This window comes from Hyaena hyaena, unplaced genomic scaffold, assembly GCF_003009895.1.
Source record: "Hyaena hyaena isolate Hyena2069 unplaced genomic scaffold, ASM300989v1 scaffold_170, whole genome shotgun sequence".
Lineage (NCBI taxonomy): Eukaryota > Metazoa > Chordata > Mammalia > Carnivora > Hyaenidae > Hyaena > Hyaena hyaena.
In genome coordinates, this window is record NW_024080802.1 from 375,248 (window position 1) to 393,333 (window position 18,086).

Genomic DNA, 18,086 nt, shown 5'->3' on the forward strand with positions numbered 1-18,086 from the left:
CAGTGAGGCTGGGGGTGGGGAAGCAAACCCTTCAGTTACAATCTTTTAGGGAAATGAACCGACACAATAAAACAAATTTCAAATCAAGTTGCCCCTCTCTACCACATAAGCAGTTTAGAATCTTAAGCAGATGCAAAAGGAATAAAGCAAATGGGGAGAGTAAAGGTCGATAAACTTTCTGGCTGCAATACAAGAGACATATCATTACCATATGATCTAATGTGGGTGTCAGCCGGATTGTGTTCATTGAGGGAAACCTTATTTTTTAACCGTGCTATGGAGTAGAAGCAGGAGGTTTTCAACCTAGTGACAGTCACAGAGCAGCACCTACCCCCTCCTCCTTTCCACACCTGCAAACTCTTTTGCTGGGGCTGAATATTTAGTGTAATTACATCTCAGCTTTGAGGGCTCCTGTGGCAAATCCCCGGATTAAAAGGTATGGTTTTCAATAATTGTCCTGAACTCTGCTACAGACTAATAAAACTCCGATCAAGTTGAGAGCAAAAAGGAATTATCTGGTGAGAGAAAGGAAAGGAAAAAAACCGTGCTAAACTTTTGATAATCTTTATGCAGCATTTTAAACGAGTATTGCTTGAAGACAGAAGTTAAATATTTGGTAAAATGGTTGAATGCATTGTTTTAGTTCTTTCTGTTCTTGCAAAGATGTTTATTAAAAAAAAACTGTAACCTAACACCATGAGTATCTATATTGATATATTTTGTATTTGTGCTAATGAAATGTTTTACCTCTTTAGAAAGTATTTATAGAAAAGTATTCTAGATCAGCATGTTATTTGTAGTTGGGTTATATGTATATATTTAAGGATTTGATCCCCTCCTGAATTCTGATATGTTCAGAACTTTTAAAACCTCAGTAACGTGAACTCCGGTGATTAGCTGCAGAAGTTAAATGTATATTTTACAACCTGGAAAAAAACAGAAATTATCATCACAGAGGTGAAAATAAACATTGCAAATATTATGCTGTTTATTAAAGAGAATCTCACAGTTAGTTACATAATTCCTTACAGGGAAAGAAAAGACCCCGTCAGTGTTCTCAATGCAGATGAAATTGTATTGTAAGATACATCACTAGGGTGTAGGTTATTTTTCTTGCTAATTTCAAAGGAGGGTACCAAGATGACCACTGGTTAAGTGGGCTTCCAGGGACATAAATTCCTGTGGCTTTTGCTTTTCCTATTGCTGTTTTGACCGGAAAAGGAACCAAATGCCTCCTATAGCAGCCCTTATTTGTGGATAAATGCTTTTTGTATTGTCTATTTTTAAACCATTTCTGTTATTATTGGGGTTTTCCATTCACATAGTGCTGGGGGATTTTTATTTTTCTCTGTAATTATAGTTTTACTTCTCTCTCGAGGATTAAATTTTGGTCTTGAAAGTCACACCAAAGGAATAAATGACATCCCATAAATGTTGATATGAATGACATAGTTAATTTAATGGACCAAAGTAGTTTAAGGAGACAGAAATTATTTCTGATGAAAACACTTAGAAACTGGGGCAAGTGGCTTTAGTGGAGTAGTGACATTATACTGAACCATTAGCATGTAGGAAAGAGTCATACATTTTGAAAATGCTTAAAACAATTTCAATGAAATTTGGGAAGTATATTATCTAAGTAAATAATCCTCTGATTTCCACAAGGGCAACTGCTATTTTGTGTTTATTTTTCTTCTATACTAAAGAAGGAAAAATGATTAAAAAATTATTAATATCAACAGCCCCCATTAATTGTTTTAAGATGGTGGGTCTTCAAGTATGATGACACCAATTTAAAAGAAATAATCTCCTGTGGGAATTTGTATAAAGTTTCTGGACATACTCTTCTCCAGGACATTCAGGGTTAAAATGCACACACACACACACACACACACACCCCACACATCAAAGTGATATAAGTAATGAAAGCTATAAACTTCCTGTTTGTGTTCAGCTTTAACCAAGAAAAATATTGTGCTGGGAATTTGCACCATTTTAACAAAACTAAACACGTATAAATGATACTATTCCTCTGAGCTTGTGTTCAACATTTCTTTTTCTTTTTCTTTTTCTTTTTTTTTTTTTTTTGAGTTAGTGAAACAACCAGGCATTCTCTGCTCTGGAGAAAAGATCAAAAAGCAACATCTGCATTAATTCTCATTGCTATTTATTAAATCTGCAATTACTTTGCTTCGTTTTTCTTCTAAAATTGTAAGATATTAAAGATGCAAGGCTAGCAAACTGTGGTAAACCGTAAACATTGCATTTTAATGTGAAACAGACCGAAAACCCCTCCCTGAGATCCAGTCCAAGGAAACACTGCCAAAACCATAGGGTCTCTGTAAAAGGCTATGGAGTAACTGAGTGGGAACGTGCTCTTGGAGAAAACCTGATACTAAATTTAAAGGGGCAGTGTGAATAATAAGCTTTGTGGTATTTTTTAAATGAAAAGCCACAACCCTGTACTGTATATGTGCTGCCTCATACATACCTCAGTAATGAATAGAGACTAAGAACAAAAGTATAAGAAGTCCAAAAACTATTTTTCCCTCTCTAGTGGACGTAGCCAAGAATTTCCAGAAGATACTTAGATACCTTAAGGTTAAGGCATACAAAGCTGTTTGTTTTTTTGTTGTTGTTTGTTTTTTGGGTTTCTTTAATTCTCTCATTTATTTATTATTTATTTATTTGCATATGCTACCATTGGCTGCTGACTAAAAATCATTCTTTAAGTCTAGTTATGAATTCGCAGCTCTAATATGTTTCTTAATAAGTGTACAATGCAAAGTAGATGCAAAACTAAAGATAATATCTATAATGTGGTTTTGGAATCCTTAGAACATGTCCAGTGGCGTTTTAAAATATATCAACTCAAAAAATAGACTGCTTGTTCTCCCTATGATCAAACTACTTTTTGTCAATTCAGATTTATTTAGTTCACTTCAGGTAACTAAGCAACCAATTCAACAACAGACATATATATCTAAAGTGCTAACTGAATGAATGGAGGAAATACATAGATTTGTCAAAATATTTTTGTTTCTTTCCAAAATTGCTTTCTTCGTAAAACCAGATAACATGGAAGTCATATAAAAATCAGTAGGGTTTTCCATAGATGTTTATTTTATTTTATTTTATTTTTTAAATGATCAGTTTGAGAAACTGGTCAATAGATTTATTTTGAAAAGTAAACTGCTTATACCAAGTTGAAGTTTTCAATGTGTTACCTTCCTCATGCTAGAAATTTGATATTGAAAAAAAATACAACTTTGTGTTTTAAAAAATCAGACTGGTTGCTGGGAACAAACTGAATAACGTGTATTATTAATAAATTGATGGTCAATTGAGTCATTTTTGTGCAAAATATTGTGCAAGGCCTGGGTACAGAACAAAGAATAATAAGACACGCCCTGAAGGAGTGCATCTTCTAGCTTGGGGGACAGACTGAGCATGCCAAACAAATTACAGTATAATGTGATAAGTTCTTTAAAAGAGGTAAGAGCAACGTGCTTTGGGACACAGAAGACGGAGGAAGCAGCGTCCTGTGTGCATGAGCCAGGGAATACACAAGGGAAGTCCATTGTCTCATTCAATCTTTACAGCCCTCTCACAAGGTAGGTATGTTAAAGGGCAATTAGCTTTGAGTGTCAGGGCTGTGGTGGGGGTTGGAGCGGAGGGGAAATGGGGAGACATAGGGCTTGAAACATCCTTTGGTACCAAATTGTGAATGGTCTCACATGCAGCAAAGGGGATGGGGACCTGATGGGCAAGCCTTGAGAAGTCAACAAGGAGTTTTCGGTAGAATAGAAATACAATGAAATCTGATTTTCTGAACATGACTTGGGCAGCAGAGTGAAAGATGGCCTGGAGTAGAGGAAATATTCAAGGCCAAGGCTGAGACCAGTTGGAAGCTCTTGTGGTAGTTCAGGGAGTGATGAGAAAGATCTGGACCAAGATAAATACAGTGGGCTGGAGCGAGGAGATTGGCTTCCAGAGATATTTCTGATGCAGGAATGGGAGATGTCTCATGTGTATAGATGGGATTTTATTTGACTGTGGCATGGCTTATGTCAAATGAGCATTGAAAATTCCAACATGATCTATCATCGTCACGATTTTGCAAATGATGTGAATATATGTCATCTTAGTTCAGACTCCAAATTCAAGCAAGCAGATTTCAATAACATTCACATGTCTTTACCCAAGTAAGTGTCTGTGTCAGGTAGTCTATTATGTACCTTTCGAATACATTTCAACGCTCTGCTTCCCAACAGTAAACGAAATACGTTTTTGAATGCTTTACACTCACTCTTCTTCGGGGTGTCATATCAGAGGAAACACAGTACCCGGGCAGTGCTGCTTTTCTAAACCTTTTGTTTGTTTTCTAGGTTCCTTGGCAGTGAAAACACATGAGATAAATCATGAAGGCAACCATCATCTTCCTCCTGCTTGCGCAAGTTTCCTGGGCTGGGCCGTTCCAACAGAGAGGCTTATTTGACTTTATGCTAGAAGATGAGGCTTCTGGGATAGGCCCAGAAGATCATGTTCCTACCATGTCTGAACTAGAGCCTCTGGGACCAGTGTGTCCCTTCCGTTGTCAATGCCACCTCCGCGTTGTGCAGTGTTCTGATTTGGGTGAGTAGGTGCAGGGGGCTCTCTTTCCTTAACTTGTTTCATGCTCTATTTTTGAAAATTTCAAATAGTTAGTTAACGTATCCACTGCTCTGTTGTATTCACTGGAATGGCTTCCTGGGGAGGTAAGCGTTTTCATTTTGAATCCCTGCAGTTCCAAAAGTGAGAGGCAGTGCCACCTACGGAGAGGCAACGGAAGCGGAGTAGCCTAGAAAGAAGCAGCCTTGAAATTAGGAGACTTTTTCTCCCTTTTTTTAAAGTTGGGGCTCCATCTCTTGCACCATCTTGGGCAAATCGCTTTTTAAAAAAACCCCTCTGAGCTTCATGGTCCCCCTTCTATAAAATGAAATTTTGAACAAATCACTGTTCTACGATTCCAAAGGGATGGCTCATGTTAATTCAGGGAGTGGTTTGCTTTCAAGAAATACTAGATCGTAAGTCGTGGGTGATGTCTCTACTCTTGGCTTAGCTCAGATAACAGTGTTTGAACATTACTAAACTGTAAAGTATGTAGAGTTATCAGAAGCAAAACACGTAAAGTTTTAGAACAAAAAAAAAATTATCTTTCAAGTACCAAACGACTCCCTTAATCTCTGGGTTTTAGTTTCGGCTTTGCATTTGGCATTCTGCAATCTAGCTATTTATTCTTCAGAAAGTTTTAAAAGCAATCTTTACAGCCAAGATACGGTATAAATATTCAATATAATCATGGGACAGATAACATTAGCCCAATACTGTATACAGTTTGATTTATCACGTTTCAAGAAAAATTTGGCCTGGGAATTCCAAGAGCAGTACACTCAAAAGATATATCTCCAGAAAGTTTGAGGCCCCAGCAGATGGGCCAAAGGGAAATGAATTTAGTTGACATGACAGTTGATTTCTCTCTCTCTCTCTCTGTTCATTTTCTTATAAGGAAAAATCCTCACAAAATAACTCTACCATGCTATATAGACTATTTCCTTATAGGGGAAACTCCATAGTGTTGTGGGGTATTTTTTAGACACTCTATATTTATTCAGAACATGCTTTCTAGCACTATTTTGCAGGGAAATTTGCCACCAACTTCTATAGTTGGAATAAACTACATACTGGAGCCCAAGAAAACATGAAACATGTTCAATAGGAACAATTGAAAATCAAATACTTCAAGATATCTTTTTCAGTGCTGACATTTTGTGCAGCCATTTAACCACTCCCCAACCCCCAATGAAAACCAGTGTGTAGAAAGACTTTAAAAGGTGACGGGATAATTCCACTGGATTCATGCATTTATTCAGCAAATATATTGTGATCCCACAATGTCATAGGCCCTGGAAAGAAAGGAACGAGGAAGACGACTATGGTCCTTGTTCTTGTGGGTCTGATACTATATTAATGGTGATTATTTCTTTTTTGAATTGTATATTCACTACAAGGGGGATTAGATTGCTATCAAATTCTACAGGAACTATTATAAGCATTTAGAGATTACCTGCATTACCCACATAGGCAGGAAAAAAATGGAGATGAAAATCTGAACAGAGGAATCATCATATGATGGATATACTACTGCTAAACTTTTATTATTTTTAATGTTTGTTTATCTGTTTTTGAGAGAGAGAGAGAGAGAAGAAGAAGAAGATGGGGGGAGGGGGTGACAGAGAATCCCAAGCAGGCTCTGTGATGTCAGCGCAGAGAATGACATGGGGCTTGAACTCAAGAACCATGAAATCATGACCTGAGCTGGAATTAAGCGTCAGATGCTTAACCAACTGAGCCACCCAGGTGCCCCAAGTGGTAGACTTTTAAAAAAAATGTATTAAAATGGTCGAGTTCCTAAGAAATGTGATACATGTGAAATCTCGCTTTGCCCCTCAGAGCGAGGTTAAAAGGATTCATGATTCTTCCCACTACATGTAATACCAACAATGAACAGTTGATAGTTTTAAGGAACAAAGACTTGTTCAGTCACTTCACTGGTTTTATTTTTCATAGATGAAGTTTTACTCTGCTCACATGATAAATAGTTTATAAAGCTTGGCTCTGAAGAAAGCATTGGAGACAGTTTTCTAGTTGTCTTTCATCAAAAAGGCCTAAGCCTATTGCTCAAAACTAAACAGAAAAATCCAGTCTCACGAAACATCAAATTCATTGAGTTGGGTGTCTCATGATATGGCTTTGTTGTTGTCCTTGTTATTATTGTGTTTTATTTTGTGTTGTTTTTGGATGAGGACATTTTATATGTGTTACCTTTTATATAAGAGCCCAGAGTGCACATTTGTCCTGTAGAAGGCTTACTAACTTTATATACCAAAGAAGTAGCTAAGATTGCAATAATGATTTGTTTGGGGTAACCCTGTCTAATTGAGAAAACTGAGTTCCTGTGAGCAATGGTCTCATCTAAATTACTTTAAGTTTTTATGAAACTCATATTTAAATATGTTGTGAGTAATTTTGGTCAGATATTTCTAAAACAGAAAATACATTTATTTTTCTTTTAAATTTTCATTTATTTACTTATTTATTTATTTATTTTGATTGAGAGAGAGAGAGTGAGAGAGAGAGAAAGCAGGAGGGAGAGGGTGAGAGAGAATCCCAAGCAGGCTCTGGGCCATCAACATGGAGACTGACATGGGGCTCCATCCCACAAACCATGTGATGATGACCTTAACTGATATCAAGAATTGGATGCCTAACTGACTGAACCACCCAGGCAACCAGAAAATTCATTTCTTAAAAGGAAGAGCAATCGTTTGCCTTTAAAGAAAACACTCTATTCACACTTTCAACTACTATCTAACTTCTCACTTTATGCTTGTGGCGCTGTTCATAGTCTTGACTACTTACCTCATTTGCAGAAAAATCATAGCCGACCTTAGAGATTCTATTCTCTCTGAATGTTACCTAGCTCATAGTGGGGTCTCAATATATATATTTCTTTTTTTTTTTTTAGTTTATTATTTATTTTGACAGAGAGAAAGAGCAAGTGGGAGAAGAGCGGGGGGGGGGGGGGAGAGGGAGAGAGAGAGAATCCTAAGCAGGCTTTGCACTGTCAGTCTAGAGCCCAACCTGGGGCTCGAACTCATGAACTGTGTGATCATGCCCTGAGCTGAAATCAAGACTTGGACACAACCTATTGAGCCACCCAGGTGCCCCAATATATATTTTCTACATGAGGATTATATGGAGTAGAAGCTGAAGAATATGTAGACAAAAAAGGGGGGAAGGAGAAATGGGAAACCTTGTTCACAGTAAAGGCAATGCAGTTTATCTTACTTTTTGGTTTAAGTTTTCTAGTGATCTGAACATGAAGCTTGAATTATCATAACAGAGGAAAGAATGTAATGCAGTTTGGAATGAGAAATGTGAATGCTTATCTGCATCAAAGGCTAATGTTTTCTTAAGGATCATCCTTGCCAGAGCTTTTAATGAGCAGAGAGGATCTACCATGTTGAGGACAGTAGGCTTTGTCATCTGTCTAAACAGTGCTTAACAGAAGAGAACATTTCTTATTAAAACATTTGACTATTTTTGCCGCTAAGAAGTATTTTTGACAAAGTTAAACAGCATCAAATTTGTAAACAGTTCTTTCAAAGCTGAGATGTAACAACTGTGAAATTGGAATTGAATAATCAGCCCATGGAAAAATTTGAGGTGTTCAGGAAGATACACTGACTGTTTTAGTCCTTCCTTCTAATATAGCAAAATAGCATTATGATATGTTTTCTGTAGCATGTTTATTATTTCTATAGCATGCAGGATTGAGAAAGTAAAGCTGTTTGAACCTGTCCAAGAAATAATGAATGCTCCACACATATTGGCCAAGTTGGTTGGCTGAATATCTTGTAAATTAGCTTGCAGTTTGGACCAGAACTTTATGAAACTCCTATCTTCTTTGTTTCTTTTTCCTCTTAAGACATAAAGCAGTTTGCTCTTAAATGTAGCATTTATTTAAGAAATAAAATAAACATAAGCTTATGAAATTCAGAAATCTATGGGTTCCCTTAAAATAAAAAAAGCCACCAATGTAACTCATTTTTGTTAAATCTCTTCAAAATGTCCTAATATCGTTCCTGTGATTGGATGCTTTGTCTGACGTACCTAACATCTTGAAGGAAGACAGTTCCCTTACTTGTATGTATCCTCTTTGGCTCATGTGTTACCAGGTAGCATTATTTGGTACTTTCATCTTGTTGCTAAAAGGCAGACCGACCCTGGCAGGTAAAATAAGAATAAGCATTGTTTTTTCACGACTCTTCCACATTCAAGCAGTACTTATTGATAACTTCCTATAAGCAAACTTCAAAAGAATTTAAATACCTTTTAAAATGATTTAACAGTTGAAAGAACTTGGGTTATGGAGTTCAACACCTCTGAACCCGAGCCCTGCTTTACCATTTACTACCTGTAACTTTGAAACTTTCATTGGATAAATGGGAATATATTGCATTTCATTAGGTAAGAATAGAACTGTTTGTAAAAGTGTCTAGCATACTGTTGTATTTAGTTTACCATTTCAGACAAAGTTGGCTAGTAACATGATGCTATTCCTCATAATATTCTTTTATTTTTCTTTGAAACTGAGGATCTCTAAGAAATACATGGCCTGTCAAGCTTAATATAAAATAGCACCTTCTCTCTCCTCCCTCCTAAGAGGGCCACATCATCTCCAGCTTTGAATAGACACAAATCCCAAAATGATACAATTATCAAGCAATTCACTCTTCTTTAAACGCTATTCCTTTGGATAAAATGGGTTCATTTAAGTAGAGAACAATGAAACATTTGGCTATTTTATAATCATAAATGACTCATAGAGATCTCTCTAGAGATGACCTCGGAAGATGTAACAATTTATTTTGCCATGTAAAAGCAGTGCAAATAACTACTGGTTCCTAAATGGTACTTCCTATGGGGAAGGATATTTTAGTTTAAAAACAAATCTTCACAAAAAAAATTCCTTTTAAATTGCATAGAGTTAGTTTTCTTCTTCTTCTTCTTCTTCTTCTTCTTCTTCTTCTTCTTCTTCTTCTTCTTCTTCTCCTTTTTTAGTTTATTTTTAAGTGAGAGAGAGACAGAGCTTGAGGAGGGGAGGGGCAAAGAGAGACGGAAACATAGAATCTGTAGTAGGCTCAAGGCTCTGATCTGTCAGCACAGAGCCCAATTCGGGGCTAACTCGTGAACTGCAAGATCGTGACCTGAGCCAGTCAGCTGCTTAACCGCCTGGGCCACCCAGGCACTGCTAGTTTTCTTCTTTTTAAATCATTTTGCTTCAACTGGTGAAAATTTTGTCAGTGGCTGCCACGTGGGACATATATGGCATAGCTTGTTTCTTCTTTGGGGAAACTGGTTTTCCAGAAGCAAATTGTATACATGAGGTAAATGAACCATTAGCCTTCCTCTGTGAAATCAACTCAGAAGAACAAACTAGGGCTATTTTGTTGGAGGGCAGAGAGAATGCTAGAAGTTCGGTTGCTTTTATAGTTTCTGTCTAACTCCGCAGCAGCAGGGACATAGGTGACCCTCCCTGAGAGTTTCAGATACATCAAAAGGGTGTGTCTGGGGCACCTGGGTGGCTCAGTCGGTTGAGCATCAGGACTTCAGCTCAGGTCAGGATCTCACCGCTGGTGAGTTCAAGCCCCTGTAGGGCTCTGTGCTGACAGCTCAGAGTCTGGAGTGTGCTTCAGATTCTGTGTCTTCCTCTCTCTCTGACCCTCTCCCACTCCCACACTGTCTCTTTCTTAAAAATAAATAAAAGTTTAAAAAAAAGCTGTGCCTAAGACATGGTACAGGAAGGAGGCTGTACACAGAGTGTGCCCAATGGGTTCCCTACTATTGGATAGGGTGGAGTAGGGCAGATCTTTACATGCAGCAAGAGGAACTCTCAGGTAACTCAGATGGCCGAGGTTCCTGACACCAGAGGTTAAAGATGGGGAGGAAGAAGAAAGGAGCAGAGAAAGCCACAGGAAGCATCTGTCTTCTTGAGCTGACTGAGAACTGACACATCCCTGGTTTCATTCTCAGTCCCAGGAGGTAGAGAGAGACAGCTGTGTGGGATCAATGGTATTTGGTCAGACTGCAGCTGTGATGTGTCCTCTGCAAGATCATCCGGGCTCCAGAGGACAGGCTGGGAATAGGTTGCCCGAATATCAGTTCTCTGGGCAAAAGAAATGCAGGAGACCCTCTGATCTTAACTTTTCTCCTTCAGAGAATAGCAAGAAGATTATATATTTCCCTGAAAATAAGGATAAAGAAGAATTAACCCACTTTTCATTCCAGTCTCAATAATAGGAGAAAGACTGGTAGCAACTAATCGTTGACTTAGTTAGAAGATCGCTTTTCTGTAGCTTGTCTGCTTCTGTGCTTTCACTATAATCTATATTTTCCTTGATTATTCTTATATATTCTTATACTTGTTAGGCTCTCAAGCATCAATAATTGCCTTATGAATGAATAAGTGAATATATGTATTACCTAGTACTTGGATGAGTGCAAAATCCTACAATAGTCTTGATTCCATCAAGCTAGAAAAAGAGCAAATATGGCTGACTGTGAATTAGGAGTCCTGGAGCTGTGGTGCACAGCATTTTTGTTTTTAGTTTTGTGGGTTTTTGTTTTTTTTTTTTTTTTTTAGGATGGCCATAGAATCAGGAAGCTTAGAACTTCCTTGAGTTTATTTGAAAAGAGAATGAAATTAAAGGGGAATGTCTTATTTCAGAAACCCAATCCAACTGCCATCGCTATCAAATTGCCATTTTTAAGAGGAAAATTGGGAAATATGTATACCTTGAAGGTGTTTTGATGGAGCTGAGACTCCATGTTATATCTCTCATGGGCCAAAAACTGAAGTGTATCACTCTTGTCTTCATTATTAAATTGAAGACAGCATTATTAAAAAATACTGTTGGAAGTCAGCAAGAATAAATTGTGGAGTTTGGACCCCTGCCACAGAGCAGAGGAGCGGGGAAAGCATGACATCTTAGGGACGCCTGGCCTTTGTCCAACATGATGTTTACCAGATTGCTGACATTTACTAACAGGACCATGCTATTCATCACTGGGGCAACTAGAAAGAAAAAGTACAATTGTCATTCACCTTCATATCAGAAATGAATTCCTGGTAACTCTTAAGTAGAATTTTATTTACTTTAATAAATAACCCTATTTTAAAGAAGATACGGTTCCTCTTATAGAATTTGGGAGAACAAATAATTCAGACAAGCCTTAGAAACAACTGCATTTTAATGGAAAATTTAGAATTATATTAAAGGAAGCTCATTGAAAAATAATTGAATTGAAGAGAACCACTCTCTCCCTGTTACTCTTACTGAATAAATGTTATCTCAAAACTCGGCAACTTAAAAAGATAATTTTATTTGGCTCATTATTTAAGTGCAGAAAATTTGACTCAGGGTCTCTCCCACATTTCAGTCGGGGGTTGGCTGGGGCCTTGGCCGTGGGGAGGCTAGCCCAGGCTACACACCTAATGCCGCGCTCCCATAACTGGCAGTCAGTGCCGCCATTGCCTGTGAGCTCAGCTGTTCTTTCATCTGGAGTGCTTCAGATGGTCCCCACAGCTGGGTGGTCTCTGCCTAGACAGGCTTTTTCCATGGCCCTTGGCGGCTGCCGAGGCAAGCGTTCCAGAAGAACTGGGGAGCAGCTGTACCACCTTTTTGGACCTAGCCTCAAAAGTCAGGCTGTATCTCTTCTGGCCCATTCCCTTAGGTCATAGAGACGTTATAAGGCCATCCCAGATTCAAAAGGAGGGGAATTTGACTTCATCTTTTTATGCTTATTGAATAAGCCCATATCAGATGGGAGATATAATTAATGCCATCTTTGGAAAAGGCAATCATCTACACACCCACTCAGATGTATATACATTTCTAATGAGAAATAAAGGCATAGATTATGTATCCTATGTGGAAGGTCCACAGATATTACATGTCCCTATGAAGGTCATTATTTAACTACTTAAGAGGTCAAATCAATGATATGCAAATTAATTGACAAATTTACTTCATAGTAACAAACTTTAGACTGAAATTTAAGAAAGGCATTGAATCATATCTTCTTTTCTTTCCATTGTAGAATTATCTTTTTTTTATAACATGTTTATTTATTTATTTTTAGAGAGACAGAGAAAGTCAGGGAGGGGCAGAGAGAGAGGGAGAAAAAGAATCCCAAGCAGGCTCCACACTGTCAGCACAGAGCCCAACATGGGGCTTGATCCCATGAACTGTGGGATCATGACCTGAGCCAAAACAAGAGTTGGGTGCTTAACTGACTGAACCCCCTCAGGTACCCCTGTAGAATATCTTTTTTGGAACAAAGTTTACCTTGGTAAGTGATATTTCATTTAAAATGCTTAATATCTTACTTTCCATACAGTTTTAGGAACTAATATAAAATTCATCAGTATAAGTAAGAATGATTTAGTTAAAATCGTATTGGTTAATAAAATCATATACAAAGACAGAAGGTAAGGTTTTTTTTCATTTAAAAGCTTAAGATAAAAATATACTTAAGGTTGAACAACTGTGTGCTTGAATGCTATCTGAAGATTAGTGTTAGTTCAAATAAACAATTTTTAATTGAAATACAGTTTTTAATTGTCTCAAAGTAATCTTTAGCTCTCGTATTTCTACCCTAGTCTACTTCCTTCTCAGCATTTTCAGATGAAGAAATAGAGCTGTTATATAAGTGAATATAATAAGTTAAAGGTTCCAGTTATCTCACATTAGTGTCCGAGTTGATTTTAACACAAAGTCACTCTGACTCTAAAGATGATAATATTGACCAAACAAATAGCCCAATATAAACATGACTGATATATTACAAATTTCCCAAAAGAGTGTAGCATTTGCCACTACTAAAATATAGTTAAATGGACCAGCAGCAGCTTTTGGGAGACTTAGTTGTTGGGAAAGGTGCTTGCTGAAATGAAAGGTTACCACCCAAAAAGCAGGGCTTTGTAGACAAGCTCTTTAGAGGAGAACTTCAACATCATGGGAACCGTGATCAATGCAATAGGACCACAAAGGGTTTGGTAAGAAGAGCCAACCCAGGAATAAAATATATCAATGAAAACTCTGTGTGTGATACATGGGCAGAGCAGATGTCAGCTTCCAGGATAATATGTGTTATCGTTGTATTTATACAAGGGAGAGGAGTAAACCTGAAAAACAAACATTTGGTCATAGATTTACAGACTAATAAGCAGCAAGATAATTAGACCTACACTCTTTTGTCTCCTTTTCGATGACACTTATAGGTACCAAGAATTGAGGCCCTGCTCTGCAAGATGGTAAGAAATCATTTTGTAGAACAATTTAGTGCATCCTCACAAAAATTCTTTGAAAGATGCAAGAAACCTGGGGCATAGACAGCTCAAACAACTTGCCCAGGGATGTTAAGAATCAAAAAGAGAAACCAGGATTAAAATTCAAATAACAATCTTATTTAAAAAGTTATAGAAATATTTTTAAACATGTAAAACTTTGCAAAATAAGACTCTTGTACACCCATCACCAAGCTTCAACAAATGTCAACTAACGCCTTCATTTTTCTATATATCTCCAACCATCTTCCCCCATCATATTATTTTAAAGCAAATTCCAATTGTCATTTCATTTTATACAACAATATATCAGTATGTTTCTCTGAAAGATTAAAGCCCTTAATTCATACAATCATAACAATCAGATCACATCTAAAATTTAAAATCATTTTTAATATCATCAGAGATTCATTCAGTGTACACATTTCAACCATCTCATAAATATTATAAATGTTTAATTTTACAGTTTGTGTGAATTAGGATCCAAATGAAGTACATATAGTGTAATTATTGAATGGCTTTAAAGTCTCTTAAACTATTAGTTTGAAAAACAAGCCTTTCTTTACTTTTCCTTGCAGTTTATCTGTTGACGAAATAGGGATTTTGTTGAATCCATTTCTTTACTTTTTTAAAGTTTTAATTTGATTCTAGTTAGTTAACATACAATGTTATATTAATTTCGGGTGTGTAATATAGTAATTCAACAGTTCCGTACATCACCCTGTGCTCATCAAAACAATGGTACTGCTTAATCTCCATCTCCTATTTAACCCATTCCCCAGCTCCCCTCCCCTCTGGTAACCATCTGTATGTTTTCTGTAATTAAGAATTTGTTTCTTTATTTCTCTCTCTCCCTCTCATTTTTGTTCCCTTTGCTTTCTTGCTTGTTTCTTAAATTCCACATATGAATGAAAGCATATAGTATTTGTTTTTCTCTGACTGAATTATTTCACTTAGCAATATACTCTCTAGATCCATCCATGCCATTTCAAATGGCAAGATTTCATTCCTTCTTATGGCTGGGTAACATTCCATTACAAACCATTCCACTATATATATAGATATAGATATAGATATATCTTCACTATATATATATATAGATATATATATCTTCACTATATATATATATCTATATATATCTATCTAACATCTTTTTTATTCATTAATCAGTGGCACTTGGGCTCCTTCCATATCTTGGCCATTGTAAAGAATGTTGCTATAAAATCAGGAGTGCATGTATCCCTTTGAATAGTGTTCTTGTATTCTTTGGGTAAAGACCCAGTAGCTTGATTGCTGGATCTTAAGGTAGTTCCATTTTTAATGTTTTAAGGAACCTCCATATTGCCTTCCACGCTGGCTGTACCAGTTTGAGTTCTCACGAACAGTGCTTGAGGGTTCCTTTTTCTCCACATTCTCACCAATACTGGTTGTTTCTTGTGATATTGATATAAGCCATTGTGACAGCTGTGAGGTGATATCTCATTGGAGTTTTGATTTGTATCTCCTTGATAATGGGTGATGTTGAGCATCTTTTCATGTGTCTGCTGGCCATCTGTATGCCTTCTTTGGAGAAATGTCTGTTCATGTCTTCTGCCCATTTTTTAATCGGTATTGTTGAATCCATTTCTTTAGTAGACTTAAGAATGTACTTTTGACTTCTGTATTTCTTGTAAATTGGGAGTTACATCTACAGGCTTAATCAGATTCAGTATTCATTATTTGCTTCATTGTTTTTGACAACACTCTACTTATCTATAAATGAGGGTCTGTTCCTCCATCTAAGGGTTTATAATTGATCTCTTCCCCCTGAGAAATATATGTCATACAAAGAAACAGTTACCATTTTATCAGTTACCATGTGGGAGAGAAAAGGTAGTATACTTCAGACATATGTGAAAAAAGATTCCTCACAAATATGTCAAAGACACAGAAGAAATTGGGAGCAGTTATCAAGTGCAGATAATGGGGGCAACATATTTGATAGTAGTGTTCATTACTAAATGTTTCTGGCTAACCAAGAATCAGAAAGAAAATTATGATTATTATAGCCAGTTACATTCTAGTACTTCCGAGGAAAAGTAAGAACTGTTATGAAAGCAGGATGTGAAGAGATGATTGTAACAAAACACAGCAGAAAAGATCTTGAAGCTATGACCACGAACTTTTCACCAAGGACAGCAGGACAGATTATGATTTTCACATTAATCAATCAAAAAGCTACTTTTATGTGTAAAAGAGTAAGATCACAGCTCTCGTGAAATACAGTCATTTGTTCCTGCTTATCCAGAATTTATAGAAAAGAAAGAAAACTGAAGTGAAGGACAATACCTCATGAGCTTATATATAAGGAGTTTGTGGCAGAGCGGTCACTGTGTGGTTAGGATGAATATTATAGAGGGGGTAAAGAGCATACTTTAAGGCATTATTAGAATGAAGCTAGAAGGACTAGACTGGGTGGAATATTCCATAAAACATACATTATAAATAAAAACAAGTATTTAAGAATAAGCACAGTATGTTTAAGGAACAGTGTAGATCAGGATCTTTTAAAAAATATGCACCGTGTTTATATTCACCTATGACACATCTGGTAGATGTAGAGTGAGGACTCATACCACCTTGTTCTTGGTTTAGGTTAAATGTGAGATACCTTAGAGAAGCCGTATAACTTTATTAAATTTAAATCACCTATAAAAGAGAGTCTCGGTCTATCATAGAAGTTTCCTAATTTCTGGGACAAGTGAAGTTTCGAATGTTGAACAAGTTAGTTTCTTATAAGGTCGAACTCAAATTTAGCAAAATAACAACTCGCCATCTGCTATTAGAATTATTTTTTTAGGATGATATATTTGAAATGGGGGCAGATACTGGTCTCAGAAATGTGTGTGTGTTTGTGTATGTGTAGGTGTGTGTTATTTATATTAAAATGAACTCAGTTGCACTCATTTGTTTTGAATTTTGATGTAGACTGATAAGAACTTCATTGTAGTGTCTGTCTGATCAGCATTTGGGAATCATAGACTAGCTGTTACTTAATGGTCCTTTCCTTTGTGATATTTTAAGAACCCGTAACTGGGATAATTCTGTATCTCCCTCTCTCCCTCTGTCCCTTCCCTGCTCAGGCTCGGTCTCTCTCTCTCTCTCAAAACTAAATAAATATTGGGGCGCCTGGGTGGCTTAGTTGGTTAAGCGTCCGACTTTCACTTAGGTCATGATCTCGCGTCGGGCTCTGTGCTGACTGCCTGCTCAGAGCTTGGAGCCTGTTTCGGTCTGTGACTGCCTCTCTCTCTGACCCTCCCCTTCTCACGCGGTCTCTCTCTCTCCTAGAAATAAATAAAAAACATTAAAAAATTTAAAAAAAACTAAATAAATATTTACAAAATGTAAAAAAAAAGGCTAGCTCTTTGTTGGAAATACAGGAAAATTGTCTTCTATTCTGCACTTTGATCCTCTTATGTGAGTTATTCATGTTAGTAAGCTTGTTCTAAAAAATGTCTGGAAAAATAAAATTACGCTACAGACTTACCTGTCTTACAGGATTGATGTGAGGTAAGTGAGATAACATATCAGCTTTCATAAACTATAAATCTACATAAACAAAGTTTTAATAAAAATATTGATATGTGAAATCTCCCCAATAGATTTAAATTTACTAGTAATTGAGAGTAGATGGTAGGGTTATGATTTTCATTGATAAAATGATTTTCTAAGCACTAATATGCAAAAGTCACAAGCCTGAAGATTTTTTGACACTAAATCTTCAGAAAAATAATGTATATAATTCTCCCCAAACAGTTCCTAAAATTTTAGGGCAAAATAATCAAAATTGTTAGCTTAGTAGATATATCATTTTTTCCTCTCCCCATCTGAAATTTATCTACACTTTGGCATTGAACAAATGTTAGGAGAGTCACTATGATTTAAGTTCAATAATATATAAAAGTAAGTATAAGTGGAGATTAAAACTTTGACAAAGAAGCCCACGAAGTAATAATTAAATGTAGGCAGGAAGCTTTTTTTTTTTCCAAAGGAAAAACAAATGTGTCTTTTCTTGGTTGGAAAATGCTAATTATCAAAGATTTGGCAGAAGCCTACCACTCCTAATTGAGTGAAATTATCAAACTGACATTTC

At 36.6% G+C, this 18,086-nt stretch overlaps 1 protein-coding gene across 2 annotated transcripts in view; it reads left to right on the top strand.

Moving 5' to 3' along the window:
* The first annotated feature begins 248 nt into the window (after positions 1-248).
* DCN (decorin) overlaps positions 249-18,086 on the top strand; it is a 42,575-nt gene continuing 24,737 nt past the window's right edge. The window contains exons 1-3 of one of the 2 annotated variants that reach the window (XM_039240233.1): positions 249-436; positions 3,494-3,614; positions 4,389-4,635. In XM_039240233.1, coding sequence (XP_039096164.1) covers positions 4,422-4,635 — 214 coding nt within the window. In that variant the 5' untranslated portion in view covers positions 249-436; positions 3,494-3,614; positions 4,389-4,421. The remainder of the gene's footprint in view (positions 437-3,493; positions 3,615-4,388; positions 4,636-18,086) is intronic. The other variant, XM_039240232.1, reaches the window with a different exon arrangement.